Source organism: Mustela putorius, unplaced genomic scaffold, assembly GCF_011764305.1.
Source record: "Mustela putorius furo isolate JIRA1106 unplaced genomic scaffold, ASM1176430v1.1 tig00003834_pilon_pilon_pilon, whole genome shotgun sequence".
Taxonomy (NCBI): domain Eukaryota; kingdom Metazoa; phylum Chordata; class Mammalia; order Carnivora; family Mustelidae; genus Mustela; species Mustela putorius.
Genome location: NW_025421987.1, coordinates 75,594,804 through 75,621,512, shown reverse-complemented (window position 1 = coordinate 75,621,512; position 26,709 = coordinate 75,594,804). Strand labels below are relative to the sequence as shown.

At 37.4% G+C, this 26,709-nt stretch overlaps 1 protein-coding gene across 5 annotated transcripts in view; it reads right to left on the bottom strand.

Annotated features, from left to right (window-relative positions):
* Positions 1 to 26,709, bottom strand: part of NLGN1 (neuroligin 1) — an 827,691-nt gene that overhangs the window by 626,641 nt on the left and 174,341 nt on the right. For all 5 annotated transcript variants that reach the window (XM_013058327.2, XM_045088638.1, XM_013058328.2 and 2 more), the window contains exon 2: positions 25,336 to 26,148. In XM_013058327.2, coding sequence (XP_012913781.1) covers positions 25,336 to 25,828 — 493 coding nt within the window. In that variant the 5' untranslated portion in view covers positions 25,829 to 26,148. The remainder of the gene's footprint in view (positions 1 to 25,335; positions 26,149 to 26,709) is intronic.

Genomic DNA, 26,709 nt, shown 5'->3' with positions numbered 1-26,709 from the left:
TGTGTCAAATAAATAAATAAAATCTTTAAAAAAAAAGAAAAGAAAGAAAGAAAAGAAAAGAAAATCATGAGTGAAATAATAATGACCTTAAAAGTAAGAAGTTTTGTACCAAGAGCTAGAATGAACTGTTTGCACAAACAAACAAACAAAAAAACCCAATACTAGGTAAGATGATGCAATATTCAAATAATAAATATTGTGGCTCTGAGGTTAATATGCTAGAAAATCACAAGCTGCAAATGCATCTATATAATGCGTTCAGCTTAAAACCATAGAAGATCAGTGTAAAGAAAAAAAGGAAAGAATTCATAACTTTTGATGCCATCAGTTTATTCATGAGCCAGTCTTATGTAAATGTTTTTGTTTCCCAGTCAGTGACTTCCAAGAGGTCCCAAGAGAAATATACCTTTCTTTCCCACTGGGATAGCTTTGCCATTTCTGGTGACATAGTTTTTGAAAATGAAGAATAGATTATGAATCATAAGCGCAGTCTTAGAAAATGATTTGGAAAGTCAATATTTATAATGGTCATTTTAAAATCTCTAAAAACAAACTGTGTGACAAGTTTGAAAGCCCAGTCAGAAAAAAACAGCTAATAAAAATATTTTCAAATGATGAAATCATTTGTCAGGGATCAATTCTAGAATAGCTGAGGGTATGCGGCCCACAGTTGTATATATCCTTGGGAGAAAATATGGTGAACATTACTTCTAGAAAAAAACAACAAAAAAGTTCTTAACTATATATGTCTCTGAAAAAAATATTAGCAAGAACACTTGCTATATATAAAATAGTCCCTGATGTAACAAATTGTTCTGAATGCCTTTTGTCTTAAGTTTGAAAAACCGACAATTTTCAGCAAGAAAAAATTCTGTAAAGAACTAGTTAAACTTTAGAGCATTCAATTCTAAAAAAATCCATGAAACTAAAAATAGTCATACTTGACACAGTGTATTTGAGTAAGTTCCTTTCTTATAAAAAATTAGCTATTGCCTTTTAAATTCAAAAATCACCAAAATACAGACACGAAGTTTTTACTCATATTAGAAAATCCTGGTTATATCTTTCCTGTGGTGATACTAATATTCATCCTCTAGCTGCACTGCCATTTATGGTAGAATGAATCAAAGACAGCTATTTAAAATTTAATTTATATTAATAAAAATTAAACATAATTAAATAGTTTCTTAATCATATTAGCTATGTCTTGAGTGATAGTCACATGTAGTTAGTGGCTACCATATCAGTCAGAACAGATATAAAATATGTCTATGGCTGCAGAAAGTTCTATTAGCACTAATCTACAGGCTATAAACAGATGAGACTTCATACATTTGAATGTATTGTTGATATAAATGCTAATATAAATTCAATTATCAAAGCCATATTTTTAGCTACAAGAAAAATTAAATCATGCTAAGTTTCAGATGTTTCTATCATCTTTTATATTATAACCAAGTTATAGTCCCAACAGGTTTATTTTAATTTTGTACTGAGTTTTCAAACTAGTAACTGGTAAAAAGTCATTTGATTATCTCTAAGATCCATAACATGGGTATTTTTCCCTAATCTACAGGATGACATTCTTTTACCCAAATTTTTTACCATTCTAGTTCATCTGTCCATTTTTCTATAAAATCGAAAAAAAACAAAAACAAAAAACAAAACAGAGAGTAGCACATTTAATAGCGGTATCCCCAGCCTCCTAATAACTAAGACTCTTATCTGCTAAATGCTGTATAAACATAATAGAGCAAATCTAGAAACAGTTGATAACTATCTAATTAGTATCAGGCAAATGGTAAGTGGGTAGAGTTAAGAATAGTTGACTAACCCATTCTCTACATCTCCCTGACCAAACTGACATGGATAAAATGTCTGACAGTTACCATAGAGTTCAAGAAGATTCTCATGGGAATATACTGAACGTTGTGTCCTCATAAGCCTTTTATAAAACTATATTGAAGCCCCCAGAAAAAAAAAATGGACAGAGTGAATAGACTATAAAAGAGAATTAAGAAGATTTATCATCTTCTTAGTTAAGAACAATCAGACAACTTGAGCTATAAATTAGTCTTGGAAACACTACCATTGGTTACTTAATAATCTCTATGCTCTGTTATAATCAATTAAACTAATTAGCCAACTGATTGCAATAGCTTCTGTTTGTTCTTACTACATTTGGTAACCGTGCTGCATTCATATTTTTTTAAAGAATTACACAGCACATGTAGCTGATGTAAATTATTCCCTATGAAAGTAAGACATACCAATATTACAGTTGATTTACTTAAATTGATATTCCAAGTCTTCTTAAATACAAAGAAGAATATGTATCCTTACTTCATTGTAAGACTTGGGAACAGGCATCCACAAAAGTTTAGCTTATTGTAAATAGGGAAAAACAACAACAGTAGCATGACAAGAGAACATTAAGGATGGTATTTAAACTACAAATGAAACAAACTCATGCTACCTTAAATCCATGCATGAACTAAAATCTCAACTCATCCTCCTCACTAGAATTCTTGGGGAGTCAGCAAAATAGGCAGAAGAAAATGCAGACAGATATTAACCCTTTCATCCATTGCAATTCACTTTGTTCCTATGAAGAATCTGAAAATATGAAATCTTCAAATGACTCTAGAGGTCTATTCCTCATTTAAACCTCATTTTACCCAAGAGAAAACTGAGGCCCAAAGAGGTGTGATTTTCTCAAGGTCACACAGCAATGCAAGGACAGAACCAGAACAGGATACCAGGCATCCAGTGTTCTTTCCACAGCTGATAAGCAGTCAGGAAGCTGGAGGGTGAAGCACATTACCCCTTTGAACCTTATATACTGGTTCTTCTACCATACTTTTTTTTCCCCCCTTAGGAAGGAAGGAAGGAAAGGAAAGCAAGCAAGCTAATAATGCTCCTTATTGCCAAATCTTTGGTGGCTTTTAAGTAGATTATCGATGGGACTTCAGGAAAATTTAAATATTTATAACATTTTTTAAATTACTGATCAACTTCTTGTCAGATGACACAACTGTAAAAGCCTATTAACTATTTTTTTCCAAGCACCATCCTTGCAACATCAATCTAACCAAAGACAACGGCCAAATTAATCTTCCTAGAACAGTTTTAATCATGTCATTCTCTTATGCACAAACATCTGGTGGCTCCCCTTTGCTTACTAAATTAAATGTAAAACCCTAACACTGGCATTCAAAGTCCTTCACAAAAGTCCCAATCAATCTTTCCTTCCTGATACTCATTACTTTTTTCCCAACCTAACTCCAACCACGTGACAGTCACACCCTTGTTCTTCCCCAGGCCTTCCTGTGCTGATGTTCTATCCCCTACTGATCCGCACAAGTCTGCATTCTGTCAGGTCACCTTAAATCCTCTCACTTTCTGACTGTCCATTCTCCAAACTCATCGAAAACACACTCTTGATGAGATATCAGCCCTCCCTCCTTTTAACCCTAACAGACTCTGTTTTTTTGCCTTTTGTGAAGATTATCTAACTCCTTTACATTTACATTATAGATGTAACCTGTCCTAACTTTCTTTCTCAAGCTTTCCTAAGCTCCCTGAGGACACGGTCATTAGGCATCCCTGCTGACAACATTAACTCAGTATTGTTGACTTCCACGCTGAACCGTTTCAAGCACAGAAGATACAAGCAGCATTTAACATTCAGTGAGGTTAACCTTCACTGAGGTTTTATGTGGGAGTCACGTCAGAGGCAGGCCACCAACATGGACATGGCTAACAAGGTGGACTGTGAAGAATAAATGTCAGATGTTGCTATAGAATGGTGATGAGACAGAACGCTGGCATTTTCGGTTTCAGGAATAGTCAAGAGTCTGGTTCTTCATTTAGCTCCACTCCCCTGGGACTCAACCCTCCCTTGGGTGCAGAATGCAGTTAGAGCTCTTTTAACTCTTTCAGCATAATTAGTGCACTGAAGAAGTCATTTGTTCAACGATCTGGAAGGCAGCGTGCAGCTCCCCTAAGGCTTACATCTGTTATCGGGCAGGAAATACTGGGTGCCTGGGTGGCTCAGTGGGTTAAGCCGCTGCCTTCGGCTCGGGTCATGATCCTGGGGTCCTGGGATCGAGTCCCGCATCGGGCTCTCTGCTCAGCAGGGAGCCTGCTTCCCTCTCTCTCTCTCTGCCTGCCTCTCTGTCTATGTGTAATCTCTGTCTGTCAAATAAACAAATAAAATCTTTAAAAAAAAAAAAAAAAGGAAATACGGCAACTTGCTGTGTTTACTAATTGGGTCAGTTAGTAACTTTGTTCTCTTCTTCATTTTTCCAAAATTCCCTCAATCAGTCGTTTTCCTATTTGAGTCACAATATGAAAAGGGATCAGCATGATCACCCGAAGTTTTGTTTCCCTAAAATTTCAAAATGAGTTTGGTATTTTTACCTTGTTCCTGGGACTATTTCTCTCCTTGCAGCAGGTCAGCATCAAAAAACAATTTGTGCCTTCTGTCATGCTCTGATCTTGCCAGATGTTCTTGCCACTCCTTGAGATAATTTTCTACTTGATGTCCCACATTCCGTATTCTCAGTCTTTCTCTGAGGTTTATGCAGTTTTAATGATCTAGGTGTATGAGTCTCAGGTAAAAGCCTCACCAGTCCCATCTGCACTTCTCACAGCAAGGTATGTGGCTTTGCTGCTTTCAAGTTCTTGGGGTCCATTCCACTTCCATGCAAATAAACACAGCACTTGATGTGAACAGCTAAATAGCTGGAAAAACAGACTGAGTCTGTGCAATTGGCCTTATATACATTCTTCAATCCTGGCTTGTCAATGAGAATCATACTCACATAGTCTACGGCAGTGGGTGGCCTTTCTCTGAGAATACTATTATGTACGCTATTCATTTTTCTTTTGGAAATCTAGAGCTATACACAGCTTAGAAATGACAGTAATGGAGAATTTTAGTGCAGAGAATGCACCATCTTTTTCTCCTCTTTGGTAAGAAATGAATGTAGGATTTTTTTCAGAGTATTTGTGTTTGTATATGTGTGTATTGATGAAATCATTATTTTATTTGAACACACTACAAAGGCAATAAATAGCTTTTTTTAAACCTTCAAAGTGAAAAGAAGAAATAAAAGAATGGTAAATTCATTCATGTGATCGATTCTTCCTGAAATTTTCACGAGCTCCTCTACACCTCGAGTAGACCTGTAAATATGATTTATGAACAGCATCACCTTCCTCTGAACCATATAGTCTCCAATCTACCCTCAACTTTGTCAGTGCCTCCCTGCTCTCTGTCCACCCCTCTGTTTCCGCAATCAGTTTCCAATTCTGCTAATTCTGCTTTGAAATGTCTCTCAAATCCATCATCTTTTATTTCCACTGTCAACCACTCTTCATATGAACTATAGGGTCATTACCTCCTATCTAGTTTTCTTTCCTAAAATCTAATTAAGTTTTCTGCCCTTCCTATTCTTTGCCCACCATCCTCTGAAACCACATTTCTCATTATCAGAATCCCTGACATGCATGTGTATGCATTTGTGCACACACACACACACACACACACACATTATTAATGCATAACAGTTCATAGTAAAACCACACATCCTGGTTTTCTAATATTTCACTACAACTGTCATTTTATCACAGTTCAGGATTTTCTGTGATCCAAGTAACAAGACACTTAACTGTCCCCAGACTTTGCTAACTGCTCTGCCTTTTCTTTGGCAGGACAAAAGCCTTTATGCCTCTGCCTGCTGAGAACCCACCAGTCCTTCAAAGCTGATCCAAAATATTACCTCTTTTAGGGAACTTTTCTGATTCACACTCAACAAGTTCCTGCATTTTTATTAAGATGTGTACCATCTCATCCCCCTATTGACCTCTCCAGTCTCTGAGTATACACATTTGATTATTCATAATTTGTCTTCATACTAGATGTTAAGTACTTAAGTTCAGCAGGTCTATGTCTGTGTCTGTGTGTGTTATGATATGCACAGACTGGATTTGTATTCCAGTATGTAGCATGAAGCACGCCACATGCTAAATGCTCTGAAAATACATGTTTAATTCAATCAACATATATTTTCTGAGTTACCAGTGTTCTGAAAAATTATGTTCATTTGTCTAGTCATTAATACAAATCTACATAAATTATGCAACTGTCTGTTCCTTTTAGCAATTTACATTTCACTAGATGATTTTGCTTTCTTTCCAGCTGACAGTTTGTGATTTGCTGTCTATGCATGTCTTCCTTCTCATTTTCAAGCTTGCCCCAATCAAAGATAGGTTACAGAGTTACGACTCTTTCCTCTCTTTGCCACACATCTATGTCACCTGTCTCTCTTGTTCTGACATAATTATCTTTCCCTCATGTTCTATTTTTAAAAGATGACTTAGTAAAATAAATATATATGTGGCATTATTTTCAAGAATTTATCTTAATCTGTTATATGAGATATTAAAAATCTGTTCATTATTCCATCCTGTCCTCTTCCATCTTCTCCTTCCCCTCCTTTTCTCTCTCTCCCTTGCCATGGACATCTTCCCTTTCTCAGACTTCATTTCTTTATTCTAATTTATTCTCTATCTTTTCCTCCCTTCTTGAGTCCTGGTGAAGAAGCTATGTTGGAAAAGACTGGTTAGGAGAATTAAGGACAGTAAGTCAAGAAGGAAAGCACTAGGCAGTGAGACCTCCTAGAGCCATCGTAGACTTCATGCTTTCCTCAGTCTTCCCAAGAACCAGCCAATACCCCAATCCTATTGAGCTTAAAAAAAAAAAAAAAGTCTCTTATCCTTCATTTCCTCCTTCTACTTCCTTCTACTTCCCAGAACTGCCTTTAGCAAGATCCTTGGGGTCACTGACACACCACTGCAATAACCTTCTACTTGTCTCTACTTTGATTTTTTATCCTTGGATTCTACTGTTTGTAATGTTTTTGGAGATAATGTTCCTTCCATAGTGCTCATTTGATTATGTCAAGTTTTTGCTTAAAAATTTTCATGGCTTGCCATCACCGATATAAAACCTCTAATCTCCTCAGACACAAGATCTGGGAGCTTCCCAGGGCTCCAGGTTCACTTTCCTGATCTCTACCGAGCCAAGCCCCTACCACCTCATCTCGGTTCATTCTCTTCATCAGTGGAGAGCCACTTCCCCATGCTTACAGTCAAGCAAGGTTATTGTGACAAAACCTTCCTCACCAGTTCCCTACAAGATAAAACTGAAGATTCCCACCTTTGCGCAGCTCTTACCATGCCTTACCGTTGCCTCCTTCCCTCACAGCACCTCTATCATTTGTTGTACTTACTGGCTAAGGGCACAGTCAATTAAGTTGCTACTTGGTTTTAAATCCTGGCTCTACCATTTTCTAGCTATGGAATGTATATGATTTATATAACCTATCTGTGCCTCACATTTATCAACAGCAAAATGGAGATATTAATAGTAATGATTTCATAGGGCCTTTGTGGGAACTAAGTAAGCTACTATATAAAACCCTTAAAACAACAGCTGGTCCTTGGTAAATATTGCGTAATAGGTAGCTATTACAATAATTATTTTTATTTTCTTTTCCTAGCCCCTTATGGTAAACACCACATCCAGTTGCTTTTCTCCTAGTGTCTAGAAGAGTCTCTAGGACATACTAGATGCTTAATAACTGTTTTGTGAGAGAATGAACAAATGCGTAAAAATAGGAATATGAGAAAAACAGACATTTTGTTTCCCCAAGTCACAACACATCACTTTTTCATTGTTCCCCTTAAATGTGAAGGGAACTGCAAGAGTACAAACACAAATGTTCATAGTGTTTGAGTTGAAAGTTTTAATGGAACTTTCCAACATTCACAGAGGGTTTCTATTTTTCTATCTCTCAGAATTATATGAACATCAATGGGTATGGAGTATAGGGGAAATGCCAGCGAAAAGGAAGCTGAACTGGCTATGGAATTTGTGGGGCCCAGTGCCAAATGAAAATGTAGTATCTCTTGTTCAAAAATAATTCTGAATGTCAAGATGGCGACCGTGGAACATTTAACCAAGTATGAAGCCATTCTCAGTACAGGGATCAGTATGACTGCACAGATCACTCTACCATGAAGCCAGCCCTGCCAAGAGTCTAACATTCTCTTCTCCATCATCACTGCAATGAGTTTTGAGACAAATCTAGTCTATGTTACTGCTGGATTCATCTCTTGCCAACTGGATTTATCTCTTGAGAGATAATTCGTCTGTAATGCTCTCACTATCCCTCTCCAGCCTGAACTGTCCAGAATCCAGCCTCTACTATCCACTAGAAAAGCCAATGTCTTCTCCATTTATCTCAGCAATCTAAGCTGCCCATTATCTGCCATGCTCAAAAAGCTCCTTCATTTATCAACCAGTGATTGGCCACCAACCATGTTTCACAAGCTCTGTGGTCTATATTATACATACAATAACATCTCATCCTCTTGTTTGCCCCATTTTATAATGTGACTTCTGGTTTTCCTGGAAAAGCCAGTAGTTGCTAATATCTAATAATAGAAGAACATAACAAAATGACCCTCTGGATACACGTATATGTTTACGGGGATTTGAACCAACTAAAGGCTAAATCATAAGCACAGAAGACCAGAGGAACTATTTCATGCTATATAGAAAATCCTTTAAACAAATCTAGTTAGACCTTTTCTTAGATCATCTAGTACTCACGTTCTGCCTGTTTCATAACCCCAAATGACATGCCTTAGCAGAAACAGTGGCAAGAAGTTCCATTACAGAGGTAGATGGCATAACAAGGACAAAAGAAAGTATAATAATTATAAAAGAAGATATATTTGTCACAGGAGGGAAACTGGGGTTAGGTAAGAGGAAAAGGAAATTAAATTAGAAGGTGGGAAGGGAAAATGAAGTTTCTGGCCTGGAAAAGGAAAATCATTCTCTGTGCTTCTATTACACAAATGCGTTGTTGGCATCCTGTATTAAAATATAAACTCAGTGCAGAGGCAATAAGGCTGGCAGTAACGTGCACAGGCAGAGAGCCAAGAGCCTCGGCTGTTGGCAGCCACTCGGCCCTGAGGGCCCCTGCAACAGAGTCCAGGTTATATCTGTCAGACGCTGAGCCACTGAACATTGTTATTTCTTAGTTAAGGACTCTGATGTTGGCTTTGAAGTTTTCTTCATTTGGGGAGCCATAAACAAATAGTGACTACAGAGCAGAGAGGAAGAGAATATATTCTTACTTGCTATGTCTGGTGAGAAATGATAGCAGGTGTAGTATTACTCAAATAAATGCAGATGGTGGGAGATGAAGGCTCTCTCCAACAAAGTACATTGTTTCTTTAGGCTGTTTATGTTTTCAATGAATATTTATTGAATCCCTTGTGAGTACTGGGGAATATAGCAGTGAAGAAGAGAAATGTTCTGGGGCAGACAGAGAGTATAAATATGTAAGCACATAAATGAGTAAAATAATTTCATCTGGAGGTAAAAATGTAATAGAAGGAATAATCCTGGTGAAGAGAGGTTGCCTTAACAGAGTGCTCAACAAAGGGCTGACAAGGTGGCATTTTGCCAAGCCCTGAATTAGAAAACGTAGACAGGAGAAGAGGTAGACACTGTATATTCAAGTTAGAAGGAACAACAAGTTCAAAGATCCTGAGGTAGGATAGATTGGCCTCCAAAAGGAGATCAGCAAGGCCAGAAGTAGAGAGCAAGGGAGAAATAGATGGAAGGAAATTGCAGACATGGGCAGGAGTCTTATGGAAGATCCTGTAGGCCACAGTCAGGAGTCCTACATTTATTCTAAAAACAACAAGAATTCTTCTATGGATTAAGAAAGGAGCACTATGATTTGATTTCAGACATCAAAGAAAAAAAAAATCCCACTGGCTCTGTATGTAGAATGAAATTCAGGAGCAGGAATGGAAATAGGAACACCTGGTATGAGGCTATTGCAGTAGTTCAAACAAGAAATGATGGAGGCTCCAGGTGAAGGAAGTGGAGAAGAAGGGAAAAGGCACGCCAAGGTGGAAGGATAATGTCTGGAACATCCTGAGTATCAGGGGTAAGCAATGCCTGCACATAACCCCCAAGAGGTCACCTTGTGGAGAGAGACAGTTGACTCCTAGAGCTTCACAATCAGTAAAGCCCAATCAGCTTCAAAATCATGTGAGGTGTTCACTTCAAGTATTCAAAAGCAACCTCTTCAGCTGCCTCAGTTAAGAAGAAAATAAAAATTTTTTAAAATGAGTTTTGGGGGCACCTGGGTGGCTCAGTGGGTTAAGCCTCTGCTTTCAGCTCAGGTCATGATCTCAGGGTCCTGAGATCTAACCCCGATTCGGGCTCTCTGCTCAGCTGGGAGACTGCTTTCCCCTCTCTCTTTGCCTGCCTCTCTCTTTACTTGTGATCTCTCTATCTCTCTGTCAAATAAATAAATAAAATCTTTTAAAAAAATGATTTTTGAACAAAGCCTATATACTTAAGTTGTTAGGGACAACTCATGCAGTTGTCCCTAACTCATTTTAAGCCTCTTCATTTTTCTTTCACAAACGAGTTTTTTTGTTTGTGTGTTTTTAAAATGTGGTTGTTCAGTCTTCCAATCCATGAGTTTCAACCACTTCAGAAATGAGCAGTAGTGTTTCCAGAGCCTGGCAATATGAGAGCAGTAATAGGAGACAACTGATACCTTGGCAAAGAAGGAGACATATAGATATGCATACATATAGACCCCCCAACCAAACACACACACACACATTTTGATTTTATTTATTTATCTGACAGACACAATGAGGGGGGGGGGGAGAGAACGCACACAAGCAGGGGAACAGTAGGTAAAGCAAGAGAGAGAAGCAGGCTCCCCACAGAGCAGAGACTCTGAGATCATGACCTGAGCAGAAGGCAGACACTTAACTGACTGAGCCACTCAAGTTCCCCCACACATACATTTTAAATAAGCACAGAAATCATTTAATCTGGAGTAACAATAAAATGGTCCCACATGCCACACATTGAAGGACTACAATATTTGTTCACATCAGGGACATTTGTCTATCATAAGACATCTCTAAGCCATAGACACCTCTCCTATGTATCCCCATCATGCTCCCTGCTTCCCTCCCTTGGGGTGCTTACTACCTTGTTTTTTTTTTTGTTTCTGAATCTCTTACCCCCAAGAGTTAGCGAGCCCTTTGAGGGCAGCTCTTTAATGCCCTTTTTATCTCTGTGTGTCTGGGGCCTACCACAGGGCCCTGTACTGAGAAGTCACTCAACAGAAGTGTGGAAAGAACTACAGAGCAGCAGCTGTTCATTTACCTCCAGAAGAGGAGACAGACTGTAGCCCCATAACTCAGCAGCTGCTCGATCAGTAGCCAAAGCATTCTCAAGCTTTCCAGAGATTTGTATAGGTACAGCACAGGCTTTTTTTTTTTTTAAACAGATGGATAGAAAGTTTTAAAGCATTGCTTCTTGGCAGAGTAACTAAGGTGGGCTCAGGCACAGGGCTGATATAATTATAGTTTTGGTTATGCCTGATGTGTTTTATTCTAATGTGCATATTTTGTGCTCCATACACATTTAAAGATTTAATTAAATGTTTTATTATACAGAACCCCGTGCCAAATATCATCATCATTACCTTTTTTCTTCCCCCCACAGAAACAGCCATTTCCTCATTTTGTTCTGAGATTTTAATACAAACAAGGCTTACATTTACTTGGTAATACAGACATAGCCACCACAAAAGTGTCTGATTTCTTGTTCCCAGCAGGCTCTCATTGCAAAGTAAACTCCCTGAGGGCAAAAAATAAATGTGTCCTGCCCAAATGAGTCTCCTGTAGTTCTGGACAAGGATGTTTGGCCTACAGTAGGCTCAAGAGAGAGAGAGAGGGAACAGCCATGTCGAAATTTTAGGCAGTGCCTTCTGGACATAGAACATAAACGAGAGCAAAGCAACACTGGAACTAGTGAGAGAAGAGAGAGAGACTGGGAGGGAAGAAGGGGGAAAGAGAGAAAGAGAAAAAAGCATCACTATGATAGTCAAAGATTCCATTTAATGGCAGTCTGAGGTCCCAGTAAACATTCTACAGGGTATTGTTTTTTCCCCTGAGAACAGTCTGCTAAACTGCACAAGTGGCCAAAGAAAGGTCTTCACAATACAAAGAGGAAAAAAAAAAAAACCCAAATCTCATCCTTGACCTTTCAGAGTGAGTTGGAATACAAAATAGTTTAAATGATCATTATAGAAAAAAAAAATTCTATTCAGAATCCAGATTTATGGATATTCCAGTTTTCACTGAAATGGAGCTAATTCCCTAAATAAATGACTGTCAAACTAATTTTTTAAAAACAAAGACATCTCCCCCACCCCACCTTTTTCTTTTTTCTAAGGGAAATCTTGGCACTCTAAGTGGACTTTCCCTATATGTGTATGGAATGAAATCCAAGCTGTCCTGGTGGTGTTGAGATGTGTGAGAGAGAGTCCGGGGGCTTGTGATGATGAGGACTTGGAAGCAGGTCAACAGACGTACTAGTGGGCTACTTGACTGCCCTGCTCAGAGACAGCTTAGAATCCTCATGATCTGCCTGGCCTGTAGATTATTGTGCCAAAGGGACCCATCAGTTCCTCCTGATGAAAGCTTAGAGCTACAGACTGAGGCCAGACTTGCTCATTGCCTAGAAAGACGATCGATCAGTGGAGGAAGATGATGAATGGGAACCTAACAGGAAAGCAAAGCTAGCACTAGCTATAGGCATTCCTCTTTTCAGAAATCCCCTTCACAGGGACATATCTATTCCTGAGAGGCCCAGGAATCCAGATCAGAAGGAGCACATATGTTCTTAATAATTCTACCTAGGCCTCCCTCTTCCTTTCCTGGGAACAGCTCTATTTACAAATGCTTCTGATCTACTTGGCAGAGTTACGTTTTTCCTCGTGTCCTACCTGCCTTGAATTCATTATCCCTTTATCCCCTTTCTTCCTCCTCCCACTCCTACTTTGAGGAAGTTAGAGAGATGATTCCAGAAGAGAAGCCCTGCAGTTTTGTGGAGAAACATAATAGGAACTCTTTTGTGAGAGAAAGAAAAGAGAGAGAAAGTGCTTTTGTATCATCCTCCTAAGACTAAGAGACAACAGGTGGCCATTTTTTTTTTGGCCTAAATGCTCCAAAAGTCTTCGCCTCAAAAAAAAAAAAGGATGAAAGGAAGAATGAACACTTCTTTTTTTTAGTCCTGAAATGAGAAGCAGAAAATTAAGACTGTTGATTTTATGATTCTCCAAATCATAATTATGGCTGCAATGACCCCAACTCCTTTTATTAAAATATCTTTTTGCCATTGTTTAAAACTAATTCTTGCAACATTTTACATGCTTTAATGAAAATTAAGGGCTATAATTAAATCACTCTAATGCTATCATTATGTAGATACCAGATGAACAGAATTACAGCAAACAAAGGAATAGGTCTTAAATTAAAAATTATTTTAAAAAGATCTTTGTTTAATTGCTTATATATGACAAATGAAACAGTAGTGAACATCAATGCTACTACAATGTTAAATTGATGGGCTCTTAATTTTTACTAAAACTATATTTGCATATAAGCAACTGTCCAGATAAAATGTTTAAAATTCAGGGAAAGTTAAAAAATCTGAATCTTTTTGTCACAGAGTCAAGCACTTGCATATTCAAAAATATCTAAACTAATGCCTATCACCCTATCTTGATAGAAAAATACCTAAAAAACAAATTAAGGAAACTTTCCAGAAGAGCAGAAAGAATCAGTAACTATTGGAGGGCCTGACTATCACATTTGAGTTCTTCTTTTTTTTTTTTTTTTAAAGATTTTATTTATTTGACAGAGAGAGATAGCCAGAGAGGGAACACAAGCAGGGGGAATGGGAGAGGGAGAAGCTGGCTTCTTGCAAAGCAGGGAGCCTGATGTGGGGCTCAATACCAGTACTTTGGGATCATGACCTGAGCCAAAGGCAGAAGCTTAACAACTGAGCCATCCAGGTGTCCCTCACATTGAGTCCTCATTTGAAAAGGAATCCCCCAGCACACTTAACTAGCAGCCATGTGATTTTGGGTAGGTTATTTAACTTCAATAAGCAATAATTTTTCAATCTATGCAATGAGTATAATGATAATACCATTCTGAAATCTTTCTGGAGATTCAGTTTTAAAAAAATTGGAAGTGTGCTTAGAGATCCTCAAGAATTCATGTCCAAGTAGAACCTCAGAATGTGACGTTATAGGAAAAATTGTGTTACTCCAAAATTTATATGTTGAAGTTCCAACCCTGAAAACCTCAGAATATGACCCTATTTTAAAATAGTCTTTACAGATGTTATTAGTTAAGATGAGATCATTAGGGTGGACCCGACCCCACCTAATTTGTGTCCTTATAAAAAGGAGTAATTTGACAAAAACAACCAAACAATCCAACTTAAAAATGAGCAGAGGATCTGAATAGGTATCTCTTTTCCAAAGAGATACAGATGGCTAACAAGTACATGTAAAGATGTTCAACATCACTCATCATCAGGAAATCAATCAAAACCACAATGAGATATCACATCACATCTTCCAGAATGGTTAGTATCAAAAAGACATGAAATGACAAGTATTATTGAGGATGTAGAGAAAAGGCAACCGTCATGCACTGCTGGTGGGAATATAAATGGCACAGCCACTATGGAAAACAGTAAGAGGGTTCCTTAAAAAATTAAAAATACAATTATCATACAATCCACTAAATCCTGTTTCTGAGTATTTATCTGAAGAAAATGAAAATTGGAAAAGTTATATTCATTATATTCAATGCAGTATTATTTACACTAGCCAAGAAATGGAAACAATCCTAATGTCCACTGATGGATAAACAGACAAAGAAGATGTGACACAGACATACACACATATACAAACACACACACAGGAATACTATTCAGCCATGAAGAAGAATGAAATCTTGCCATTTGTGACAAATAGATGGATCCTAAGGGCATTATACTAAGTGAAATAAGTCCAAAAGAGAAAGACAAATATTGTTTGATATTACTTATGTGTAGAATTTAACAACAAAAAAAAACAAAAAAAAAAAAAAAAAAAAAAACAAGCATATAGATACAGAGAACAGATTGGTGGTTGCCAAAGGTGGGGGTGAGGTGTGGGCAAATGGGTGAAGGAGGTCAGAAGGTATAAACTTCCAGTCAAAATAAGTCATGAGGATGTAATAGCTGGTAACTACAGTTACTAATATATCTAACAGAATATATATATATACATATATGTATATATATATTCTTGAAAGTTGCTAAGAATAAATTTAAAATTTCTCATCACAAGAAAAAGAAGTGTTACTATGTACTATGTATGGTGATGATGTTAATTAGATTTGGTATGGTGATCAATTCACAATACATAAAAATATCAAATCATTATGCTGTATATTTGAAACTAATATGGTGTTATATGTCAATTATATCTCAACTTAAAAAAAAAGATTTTAAAGGGGGGTAATTTAAACACAGACATGCATACAGGGAGAATGTCATGTGCACAGACACAGGGAGAAAATAGCCATCTGTAAGCCTGAGGAGGGAAACACACCAGATTCTTCTTCACAACTCTCAAAAGGAATCAACCCTGTGGACACCTTGATCTCAGACTTCTAGCCTTCAGAACCATAAACAAAAATCTTCTGTTGTTTAAGCCATGCAGTTTGTGATACTTTGTTACTGCAGCCCTAGCAAAATACAATGACCTTATTCAGAAATAGGGGCTTTGAAAATGTAATTAAGATAAGGTCATACTGCATTAAAATGGCCCATAAATGCTGTCATTGGTGTCCTATAAGAAAACCATGTGAAGACACAGAGACACGGGAAGACAATCAGGGAAGAAAGTCATGTGATAGCAGAGGTAGAATCGGAGTGATGCATCTACAACCTAAGGCATGCCCAGAACTTTTGGAAACCACCAGAATCTCAGAGAGAGGCAAGGAGATTCTCCTTCAAAAGCTACAGAAATCATTCACCTGCCAACTCCTCGACTCTGGACTTCTCAAATCCAGAACTGTGAGAGAATAAATAATCTCTGTTATTGTAAACCACACAATTTGTTCCATTGTTACAGCAGCCCTAGGAAACTAATACAGGAAATGTTACATAAAGTACTCTGTTCTCCCATAAATGGCCATGAGAAAATTTACCATCAGAAATTATGCTTCCACATCTAGTCCAGCATTTAAGGTTATCAAATCTAGAATGAGTTTATCTAATTGTTACTAGAGAATTTATATGCTGATGATATTTTTTTAAAGATTTTATTTATTTATTTGACAGAGAGAGATCACAAGTAGGCAGAGAGGCAGGCAGAGAGTGAGAGGAGGAAGCAGGCTCCCTCCTGAGCAGAGAGCCCGATGCGGGACTCGATCCCAGGACCCTGAGATCATGACCTGAGCCGAAGGCAGCAGCTTAACCCACTGAGTCACCCAGGCGCCCCTATATGCTGATGATTTTTGAAATTGGTCATTTCCTAGGCTATTTTAGCATGTACCACTACAACAGGGAGGAAAAAGAGCACTCACAGGAGAAATATTAAAAGCCAAAAGATTATCAACAAAATCTGTAATGCTAAGTAATACAGAAGTAATTTAAAGCAACAGTTACATCATAATTATTAAGCTTGTAGCATGTCCTATATGTGAAAACAATACATTAAAAAAATACATTATTTATTATACACTGGAGAGGAAAAAGAAAAGCAGTTTCTACAAAGGATTTATTTTGTGGTATAACTCTCTTTGCTGGTAACATAAGTCTTAAATGTTTTCAACTTCAACCCCAGTTTCTATTAGAAAAAAGGTATTTATTCTCTGGAGAAATTGAGTTGGACAACTATAATGGTCTTTTAATCATCTGCTTCAGAGGACTCTCTCTGGCTGTCAGTAAACAATAGAACAATTGATGCTATTCTTTTAAAACTTTACAACCCTTTAGATCTACTTCATTTCAGAGTTCCAACTTAAAACTGTTTAGTTTTTAGAAGACTTAACCGCAGCTGTCCAAGGTTACTAATTCGAATATGGAGTCAAATCTCTGGTGCAATTTGGTTTCCATTCATCTTCAAACCCCCAAATGAACCTGATACGCATCCATTCCAGTATGCAGTACATACTACATTCCAGTATGCAGTGATTTTTGTCTACTAGCAAACTGGCAACCAATTTCATTTTCTTTTTGATCTGGGATCCCATATAAACAAGACTGCCATTGTTGCTGTTGTATTGTTTTATTTTATTCCTTGTTCAAAAATTACCTCAAAGGAAATACAAGTGGTCACCAACAAATTTCGTATCTTTGGACAAGATACCTAACCTCTTTGGTCTTCCATGTCTGCATTTATAATATGGTAATAAAACTCTCATAAAATTGTTATATTAGATTAATAAGGCTAAATTCCAGAACAAAAATTTTTTTTTAATGTAATCTTTACACCCAACAGGGAACTTGAACTCACAACCCTGAGATCAAGAGTCGCATGTTCTACTGACTGAGCCAGCAAGGCACCCCATTCTAGAATAAATTAAGAGCTCACCAATGTTAATTCTATCTCCATTCCTCTTAATATTACACATCAAGCAAAATAAAAGCAATCAGATAAAAACAGAAACCCACTACCACTTCTACTCAAGGATTCTTACTCATGTACTCTTCTTAGCATTAATGTTAAATTATCTTTTTATGCTCTTTTTTAAAGATTTTATTTATTTATTTGAGAGAGAAAATGAGAGAGATCACAGAGGAAGAGGGAGAAGAAGACCTGCTGCTGAGATCCAGGGCTTGATCCAAGGACCCTGAGATCATTACCTGAGCCCAAGGCAGACACTTAACCCACTGAGCCACCCTATTTATAGGCACCCCTATTTATAATTTTTTTAATCCAAAACCTCCAACTGTGTACTAGAGCCCATCTTTCTATAAAAGCATTATTCTGGCAGCCTACTGTCTTCTTTATTTTCCATTGCTCCCTTTCTACTATACAAACATGTTTTTATTTCTCTCATCTTAACCTACAGCAATAAAAGTAACCTCTGTTTCCTTATGTGCCCATTTTTTTCCTGATCTGTCTTTTTTTTTTTTTTAAGATTTTATTTATTTATTTGACAGACAGAGATCACAAGTAGGCAGAGAGGCAGGCAGAGAGAGAGGGGGAAGCAGGCTCCCTGCTGAGCAGAGAGCCCAATGCGGGACTCGATCTCAGGACCCTGGGATCGTGAACTGAGCTAAAAGCAGAGGCTTAACCCACTGAGCCACCCAGGCGCCCTTCCTGATCTATCTTATAGCAAGACTCCTTAAAATAGTTATTTACGCTCAGGAACTCCAAATATCCCACTTTCTCTTAGCCCACTCCAGTGGTCAGACTTACACACTCCACAAAAGTTCATTTGGTAGAGTTGATTACTATGTCATCACTTCTTTACTACGTTTCTAGGACAACAACAACAAAAAATCTTGGTGTACCTACCATTTCACACATAACACTTTTTCGGTCTCCATTGTTTTCCTTCTCTTCTTCCAGCCCTCTTAATGGAAGGTCTCATGGATTAGTCTTTGGTGTCTTTTTTCTTTTCTCTATTTTCATTTAGTTACTTTTATTCTCACTCAGCCTTATAACTTTACCTCAAATCTTTACCTTCTGTACCACAATGATTCCTCAATTTATACCTCCTATACCTGTCACCTGAACTTCAAACTAGTTCCTTGAGGTCTGAATTTGAATGTCTATAAGTCACCTTAAATTTAACATGTCCAAAAGTATGCAACATCTTTCCACTGTGCCTCCCCCTAAAACATCCTACGTTCTCCTTTTTCAACTTACTTGATGGCAAATCTATTAATTTAAGTACTCAGATCAAAAATCTAGAAATATTCTCTGACTCATTTTCTTTCACAGCTCATAACAAATTAATACGAAAAAATGTGACCTTCAGAAAACATTGAGACTCTACCACTTCCATTGTTATTACCCTGGACTGAGCCTGGACCAGGCTCATATGTTGTCTGGGCTAAAATAGCCTCTTATCTGCTTTCCCAGTTTCCCCATACTCTTCTGCAATTTATCAATACCTCAGCCAGAATGACTTTTTTCCCCTTTGCTGAAGTTTTCATCCCAATCACTTATTTATTCTATAACTGGAAACCTGTACCTCCACTCCCCTTCATTCATTTTTACCCATCCCCCACCTCTCTCTCTTCTAGCAATCGTCAATTCATCATCTGTATTTATGGATCTGTTTCTTTTTTGTTTGTTTCTTTCTTTATTGTTTAGATGCCATACATAAATAAAATCACATAGCACTTGTCTTTCTCTAGCAGATTTATTTCACTAATACCCTCTAGCTGTTGCTCTAGCTGGCAAGATCTCATTATTTCTTATGGCTGAATAATATTATATATATTTCCCATATCTTCTTACCCATTCATCTACCTATGGACATTTAGGTTGCCTCCATATCTTAGCTATTGTAAATAATGCTACAATAAACATAGGGGTTATTTATCTTTTTGAATTAGTGTTTTTCTTTTCTTTGGGTAAATACCCACCCAGTAGCAGAATTACTTCATTGTACAGTAATTTTGTTAAATTTCTTTTGAGGAAACTCCATACTGTTTTCCACAGTGGCTGTGCCAATTTGCATCCCTACCAACAAACAGTTCACAAGGGCTCCTTTTTCTCTACGTCCTTGCCAACACATGTCGTTTCTTATCTTTCTGATACTTGCCACTCTGACAGGTATAAGGTGATACCTCATTGTGGTTTTGATTTGCATTTCCCTGATGATCAATGATGTAGAGCATTTTTCAGTATGTCTGTTAGCCATCTGTATCTCTTCTTCAGAAAAATGTCTATTCAGGTCCTCTGCCATTTTTATATTTTTATATTGTATTATTTGGGTGGGGTCTTTTTTTTTGGTATTGAATTGCATAAGTTCTTTATGTATTTTGAATATTAACCCCTATCAGATATATCATTTGCAAATATCTTTCCTTTCAGTAGGTTACCTTTTCATTTTGTTCATGGTTTCCTTTGCTGTAGTGGCATGACCTCTTTAATAAAATGTCAGATCTGAGTCTCTCTCCCTGCCTCTCTCCCTTTAGCCTTTCCAGGTATACTATAGTGCAAATTGTTCCTTAACTACACAACACAGACTCTCACCTTAACGCCTTTGCACTAGCTCTTTACTCTGCTCTTTGCCCAGATACCCACTTCATCTCCTTCAGATCTTCCTTGGAATGAGGATTATGTTAAGTATCTTGTTTAAAATGACCCTTTATCCTTCACACCAGCACCCTTGATTCACCACACTCTGTTGATTTCTCATCTTCCATCTTTTAACTTTAGCTGTTGATTGTGTTTATCGTCTACAGTTTGTCTCTACACACTAGATGTAAGCTCCTGGATGTCAAGAACTTTTTTTTTTTTTCCACTGCTCTATCTCTGGGTCCTAGAGCAGTAATCCCATCAGCACAGAGTAAGGACTCAGTAAATATTTGTTAGATGAATAGATTAGTTAAAAATGTGTCAGCCAAAAAAAAGTATCAGCCAGAAGGATGAGCATTCTGGAATATAATCTCCTTTAAAGCACATTGACAGTGAAGAGAGTATTGTTAAGTATAATTAATTAGGGAAAAGTCAATATCTATGTTCAACTAACAACCAAAGAGACCCTAAATCTGTGGAAAGGGCTTTTTTTTTTTTTTAAGATTTTATTTATTTATTTGACAGAGAGAGATCACAAGTAGGCAGAGAGGCAGACAGAGAGAGAGGAAGAAGCAGGCTCCCCGCCGAGCAGAGAGCCCAATGCGGGGCTCGATCCCAGGACTCCGAGACCATGACCCGAGCCGAAGGCCGGGGCTTAACCCATTGAGCCACCGATGTCTGTATTATCTCAGGTAATGGTGACTAAATAGAAAACGTAAAAGTAAAATGCATGTGAAAATCAGGAATAAAATACTCAAAGAGTAAAAAATTATGCAAGAGGCATCTATTAAGATTCCAATTTTCTGTACATTAAAAATTGGGGTAAATGAAAAAAGCAGGTTAAGAATTTCTCACACTGAAGAAATGAAAATCATTTCTGTATTCATCTCAGAAGAGCTATGCAAATAATAGTCAAAGTGCTGGAGAAATGCAAAGCTGCACAACTCTAGGGTATCCATGAGCCAATCAATTTGTTTGTGGATTTTCTGGGTCCCTTGTTCCTCCTTCTCATGTTTACTGCCTAATATTTGACCACTCTTCTGTTTGTTGGCAACTCTCACAAGACAGCAAACTAGAGAAACAAAATGAAACATAAGCAAATTAAAGCTATTCCTGATTGTAGCCTAGAGAAATATGTTGGGATCTTGGTCTAGACAATAAGAAAATTATGTGTAGGATTTAAGAATGGTCACTAAAATGGGTACTAGCAAGTTTTCTGGAAATCCGTTACTATCATGGACTTGACCCAATTCAATTAAAGTGAGCATTAAATTCATCTAAAATAGAGTCAACAGATAAAATAAAGAGAATTCATAATATATTTGAGGAGGGGGGAAGAAAGGGAGATCAGGAAGGTGGAGAGATGTGAGCCTCTGCTATAGAAATCTCTACTAGAGGTAATTTAACATAATGGAAATGCATCTAATACTAGCAAGAACTAGGACCAAACCTAACTACCACTTTCTAGCAATAGAAATTGGGTCAGAACACTTAACCTCAGAACCTACTTCCTTATTTATAAAATATAGATAGTAATATCTTTTCTACATCCAAATTCCAGTTTCTGTCACGTGTTATCTGCCTATTTGGCCCAGTGTTGACAGCCATCTCATTTTAAGCACTCATCTTTCAATTTTGAAAGGATAAAACCCTGAAGAAATACCTAGAGAGTAATTAACATATGGCTAAAACTATCATGGGAAATATAAAAAGATAGATTGAAAAGTGCAACTGGGACCTGTTTTAAATGAGAGGAAGCCTATTGATAAAAATGTTTTTTTTTTTTCTTCAACTGCACAGGAAAATATTATAAGAGCTCTACCTAAAAACGAAAGCCTGGGTAGTGCAGTCAGTTGAGCGTCGTACTCCTGGTTTAGGCTCAGGTTGTGATCTCGGGGTTGTGATCTCAGGGTCGTGATCTCAGGGTCATGAGACTGAGCTCTGCCTCTCCCTCCATTTCGGACTCCTTGACAGGCTCCGCACTAGGCATGGAGTGTGTTTGAGAGTCTCTCTCTCCCTCTCCTTCTGCCCCTTATACTCAAGTTCTCTCTCTCTCTCTCAAACAAATAAATAAATATTTAAGAAAAAACTATAGCAAGGCATCTCTTGGGGAAATAAAAGATTTTCTTCCTATTATATAGACTACAGCAGAGAAAATGCTTTGTTCTTTGTAAACTTATTTAAATTCAGTAAGTTCTATGGGAAAAAGGATCTTTGTTTCATTCATTATTGACCTCCCTTGAAGAGTAAATGATTAAGGCAATTAAGAAATAAGTTTGGATTAATACAGAATACACCGATTATAGTGTACTTGGCACAGGGGTGGGGGGAGGTTCATCTGCCTTGGAAGGTAACTATACACAGTTAAAAAGAAAGAGATAAATAATAGCAAGCTAAAAATATCTTTAACACCTATAAAATGCAACACACCTATTCTTATCATTCCTGAACCATCATTTATAAACTTCTAGAATTCTGTTGGAGAATTTATAATCCATACGCAACATATATTGGTATATGTGTAGATATGAAATGACTATTATTTTATTGAACCAGAATAATGGGATTTCCTGGAATGACCAAGAGAGACTCTCCATGATAAAGGAGGAAAAAAAAGTTAAAAGTTTGGGGAAAAAGTTCTACTCCTCTGCTTAAAGTCAAGCTCTAAACTTTAGTTTTTGGTTTAAAAAAGGTTATTTATATAGAAGACCACATTTAAAATCTTCATTACTTAGATTTTGGGGTAACATACAAACAGCTAATAAAAGTACAAACTTATTTAGTAATAATAGGATATATTAAATACCAATGCAAAATAATTTTTTAAACTGCTTAACATAAAAGCACAATAGATTTGCACTAGAAACCACACACATTGAAGTAAGTACCTACAGATTTTATCCTCTGGCTAATTAGAAATCAGTTCAAAGCTTGCCAAAGTAAAAAGCACAACCTTACACACCTCTTTGCCAACTCTCTCATACAGCTGATGGAACCAACAATCCAAAGAACAATGAAAAAGAATTTTCTAACGAATCTATTTCCCCCTGAAGTTGTATGAGAGGAAAGGTCACTTTCTCACTTACTAGCATACCTTTTCAGTATCCTTATCATTTTCTTGATTGTACATATTTTCATGTATTATGTTCTATTTATACAATCTTCAATAGCATCTTTATTTATGACTTTGTGAATCAACATCTTTGTGATAGGAGGTGAAAGTCACTTAGCTAATTACACATGCTTGATAAGCTGCATAATAATAACCACTGCAGTATTGTACTTTAGTTGAAGGCATGTAAATTACTGCAGTTATTCTCATTTGAGGAAAAACAAGAGACTTTGTTTTAGTTGTATAAAAGACTTTGTGTTCTCTATATCCACCTTCTCAAGTACACTGCGCTTTTAACCCAAATCGTGGCATCAGTAATACACTACAGGTCAGATCTCACTCTACTAATATGACCAAAGAAATAAAAACAAAAACAAAACAAAACAAAAAACTCAATTTAATACAAATACTCTGATCGACAATTGAGAGTTTTGTTGTATGAAGCTCTTCCATATAATGCAATCCTCGTAAAACAGAACAGCTTAGACACTCCCTGCCCCACAAGGATGTTGTAATGAAATCTGACTTGGTCCAGACAGCTTTAGAAGTGCGTAGAGAGATAGAATGTACACCACTAGAATATTAATATGACTTCTGTATGAAGATTAGAAATTCTACAAAGTTATGAATAAGGTCAAAATAACACTTGGATGATTTACTGCCCTAGAAAATCATATTCTCCTATGAGTGATTTACTGGATGTTATATAAAAATGGAGTGTGGACAAGCTACATTCAGATGCAAGCTTGCAGCTGTCAGTGTCTACATTTACTCAGTCTGGCTAGAGGATGATTTGAAGGTTGATTTAATTGTAGCTTCTGAATCATGTTCTTCCCTATGTTTTAAATTGTTTAACATAAATACAAAAATGTTAAAGTAATTTTAAGACTGTAAATATTTAGCATAAAAATCTGCAAAACCTCATTCTTTTCTGGAAGAGTAACCGAAAATATACACTATCTGGAAAAAAATACCATTACTTAATAATGGTAATTGCCCAACAGTCATGGCAAATTTACCCTGATATGAGAAAGTTCATAGGGCATTCAGAAGTAGCTAAGAATAAACAAGCAAAAAACTAGGTTTGTGACTGAACTGATCAGTTTTAAGAGGAACAGAAATCTGTATTTGGAGAACAGGGTTCAGAGAAAAAGTCAACCAGTTGGCAAGGCAGCAACATTTGGACTCCTTGCATGCAATGTCATAGCCTAAATATCTTTTCCTCTAAACACAAACTCAGAGCAGAGATTCAATTCCTATCGATGCTACCAGCACCAGAACACAAGGCACCACCAGTGAGCGTCATCAATGTTATCTACTCAGCTACAGCTCTCCTTCACCATCTTTCTATTCCTTGACAGGCTTCATGAATTCCAAATATCACCTAACCATTGACTTTCCAGCATCAGCAAATCATCCTTAGGGAGAGTACCTTCTTCCTCTGTAAGCTTTTTCCCCCATTTTTTATTTCCACTTTTATACATACCTCCTTTTCTACATATTTTCTTGCCGGGTTTTCTGGCACATTCCTTGGATATTCTTTTTACTGAAAAATGAATAGAAGACTAGAAAATAACATGGCGCTCCATCACAGACCGCCGGAACATGCAACACCACTATCTAACTTAATATGCTCCTGCATTTACTGAGTGCGAAAGATCCCCAGTTCGTTGAGCCTGCACATGCAATGGAGACATGTTGATGCATCTTCTCAGAAGTCATTCGGTAGGAAATGGAAAATAGGAGCCCATTTCTACCTAAATACACGTGCTGCGGAGGAAAGAAAATGAGTAGGCACAGGAAAAAAATAAGAACAGATACACCAACACACATAAACAAAAAGAGCGGCATGCAAGCATGTAAAGTATGTCTACATGCCAACAGGAAAAGCCATGCATGCTACCAGTACACATGAATTAATATTGTTAGAACTTAGAATAGAAAAGGAAATATAAATTTATCTCCTTGCTTTTTCTGCAGTAAACTCACCATCCTCAGTGGGAACGTATATGTTTAAATATAGGCAATCTTCACTCTGGTCTTGCACGTATGATGAAACCACATCCAAGTTATTAGTAAACCACACAGGAAGCATGACTTCCGGCAATCTGCCATCGATGATATTCTGGGGGCACACGGGAGCAAACTGAGTCGCATTCCTGATATCTGACCAGGGGGATGGTGGCTCTGGAGGCTGAAAACGATGTTCCCCTGTGGGTGGGGCAGCATACGGAACCCCAAGAAATTGAATAACAGGCCCCAAAATTTCGTTATTGAGTTCTTTCTTAATCCCCCTTATCTTGCCGAAGTTGGTAGTCACCAGTGGGTCTGCATCATCCAATTTTTGGGAAAGCACATGGGCAGCCTGAAGTAAACATCCCAACACGCAGAGAGTCAATGAGGCACCCAATCCCCTGTGTACCAAGCATGCCATTACTGCTCTCCAAACATAATTTGGCCACATGCATCTGGGCAGTGCCATGGTCCCACATTAGCTGTGTAGTTGTCTGGTTACAGGGAGGCAAAGGTATTTGTATCCACTTGAGAAACACCGTATAATGGTAGAATACACCTCCGACTTCTTCAAGGCGAGTTTGTCAAGAAAAGCTCAGGAAGCTCTTTATGCAGCCACTATCTCCCATCGATTTCACATGGACCGAAGTAGCATCTTCAATCATCACTAGTTATCAGACCATATCCTATTGACCATTCTGTTTCCCATAGTAGCAACGTGACAAGAGTGGCCATTGACTGTAGATTTCCCTCTTATAAATCAAATCCAGTTAGCAGCAGGTCTGCATCCTAAAGAAAATGAAAATAAATCATTAGAACGAACGAGCTAAAATAGACAGAGCAATAACTAGATGTTTTACAAGCTACAGAAATACATAAGCAGTGGCTAGAGTCAGGTAAGTTGAATGCTACCATAGGAAAATGATGGCTTGATATGAGATGACAGGTGAAATAACTGATTATTAGATTATTGAGAAACTTGCCTGCTGACTTTATACATGTTTAAGTGGAAGCAGGCCTTGTCAAAATACATGGTTTCAAGAGCATTTCGCAGTATACCATTTTTTTAAAATACTGAAGGTTATATGTGAAAGTGCCCCTTTATTGATAGTCTTCAATCATGTCAAGGAACCACAGAATTAATCAGCACACATACTAAATATTAGAATTACATAGCAGAAAATATTTTGAAAATCATTGCTAGGGAATTAGTGGAATGTAAACAAACTGTAAGAGTGGATATATACAAATACATATTTAAAAACAAACCAACAAGGAGGTAGTCCCCAATCCTATGCTATCTAGAAGAAAACAAAGCTAACGCTAGAACAAGAAAATGAATCCTAGTTC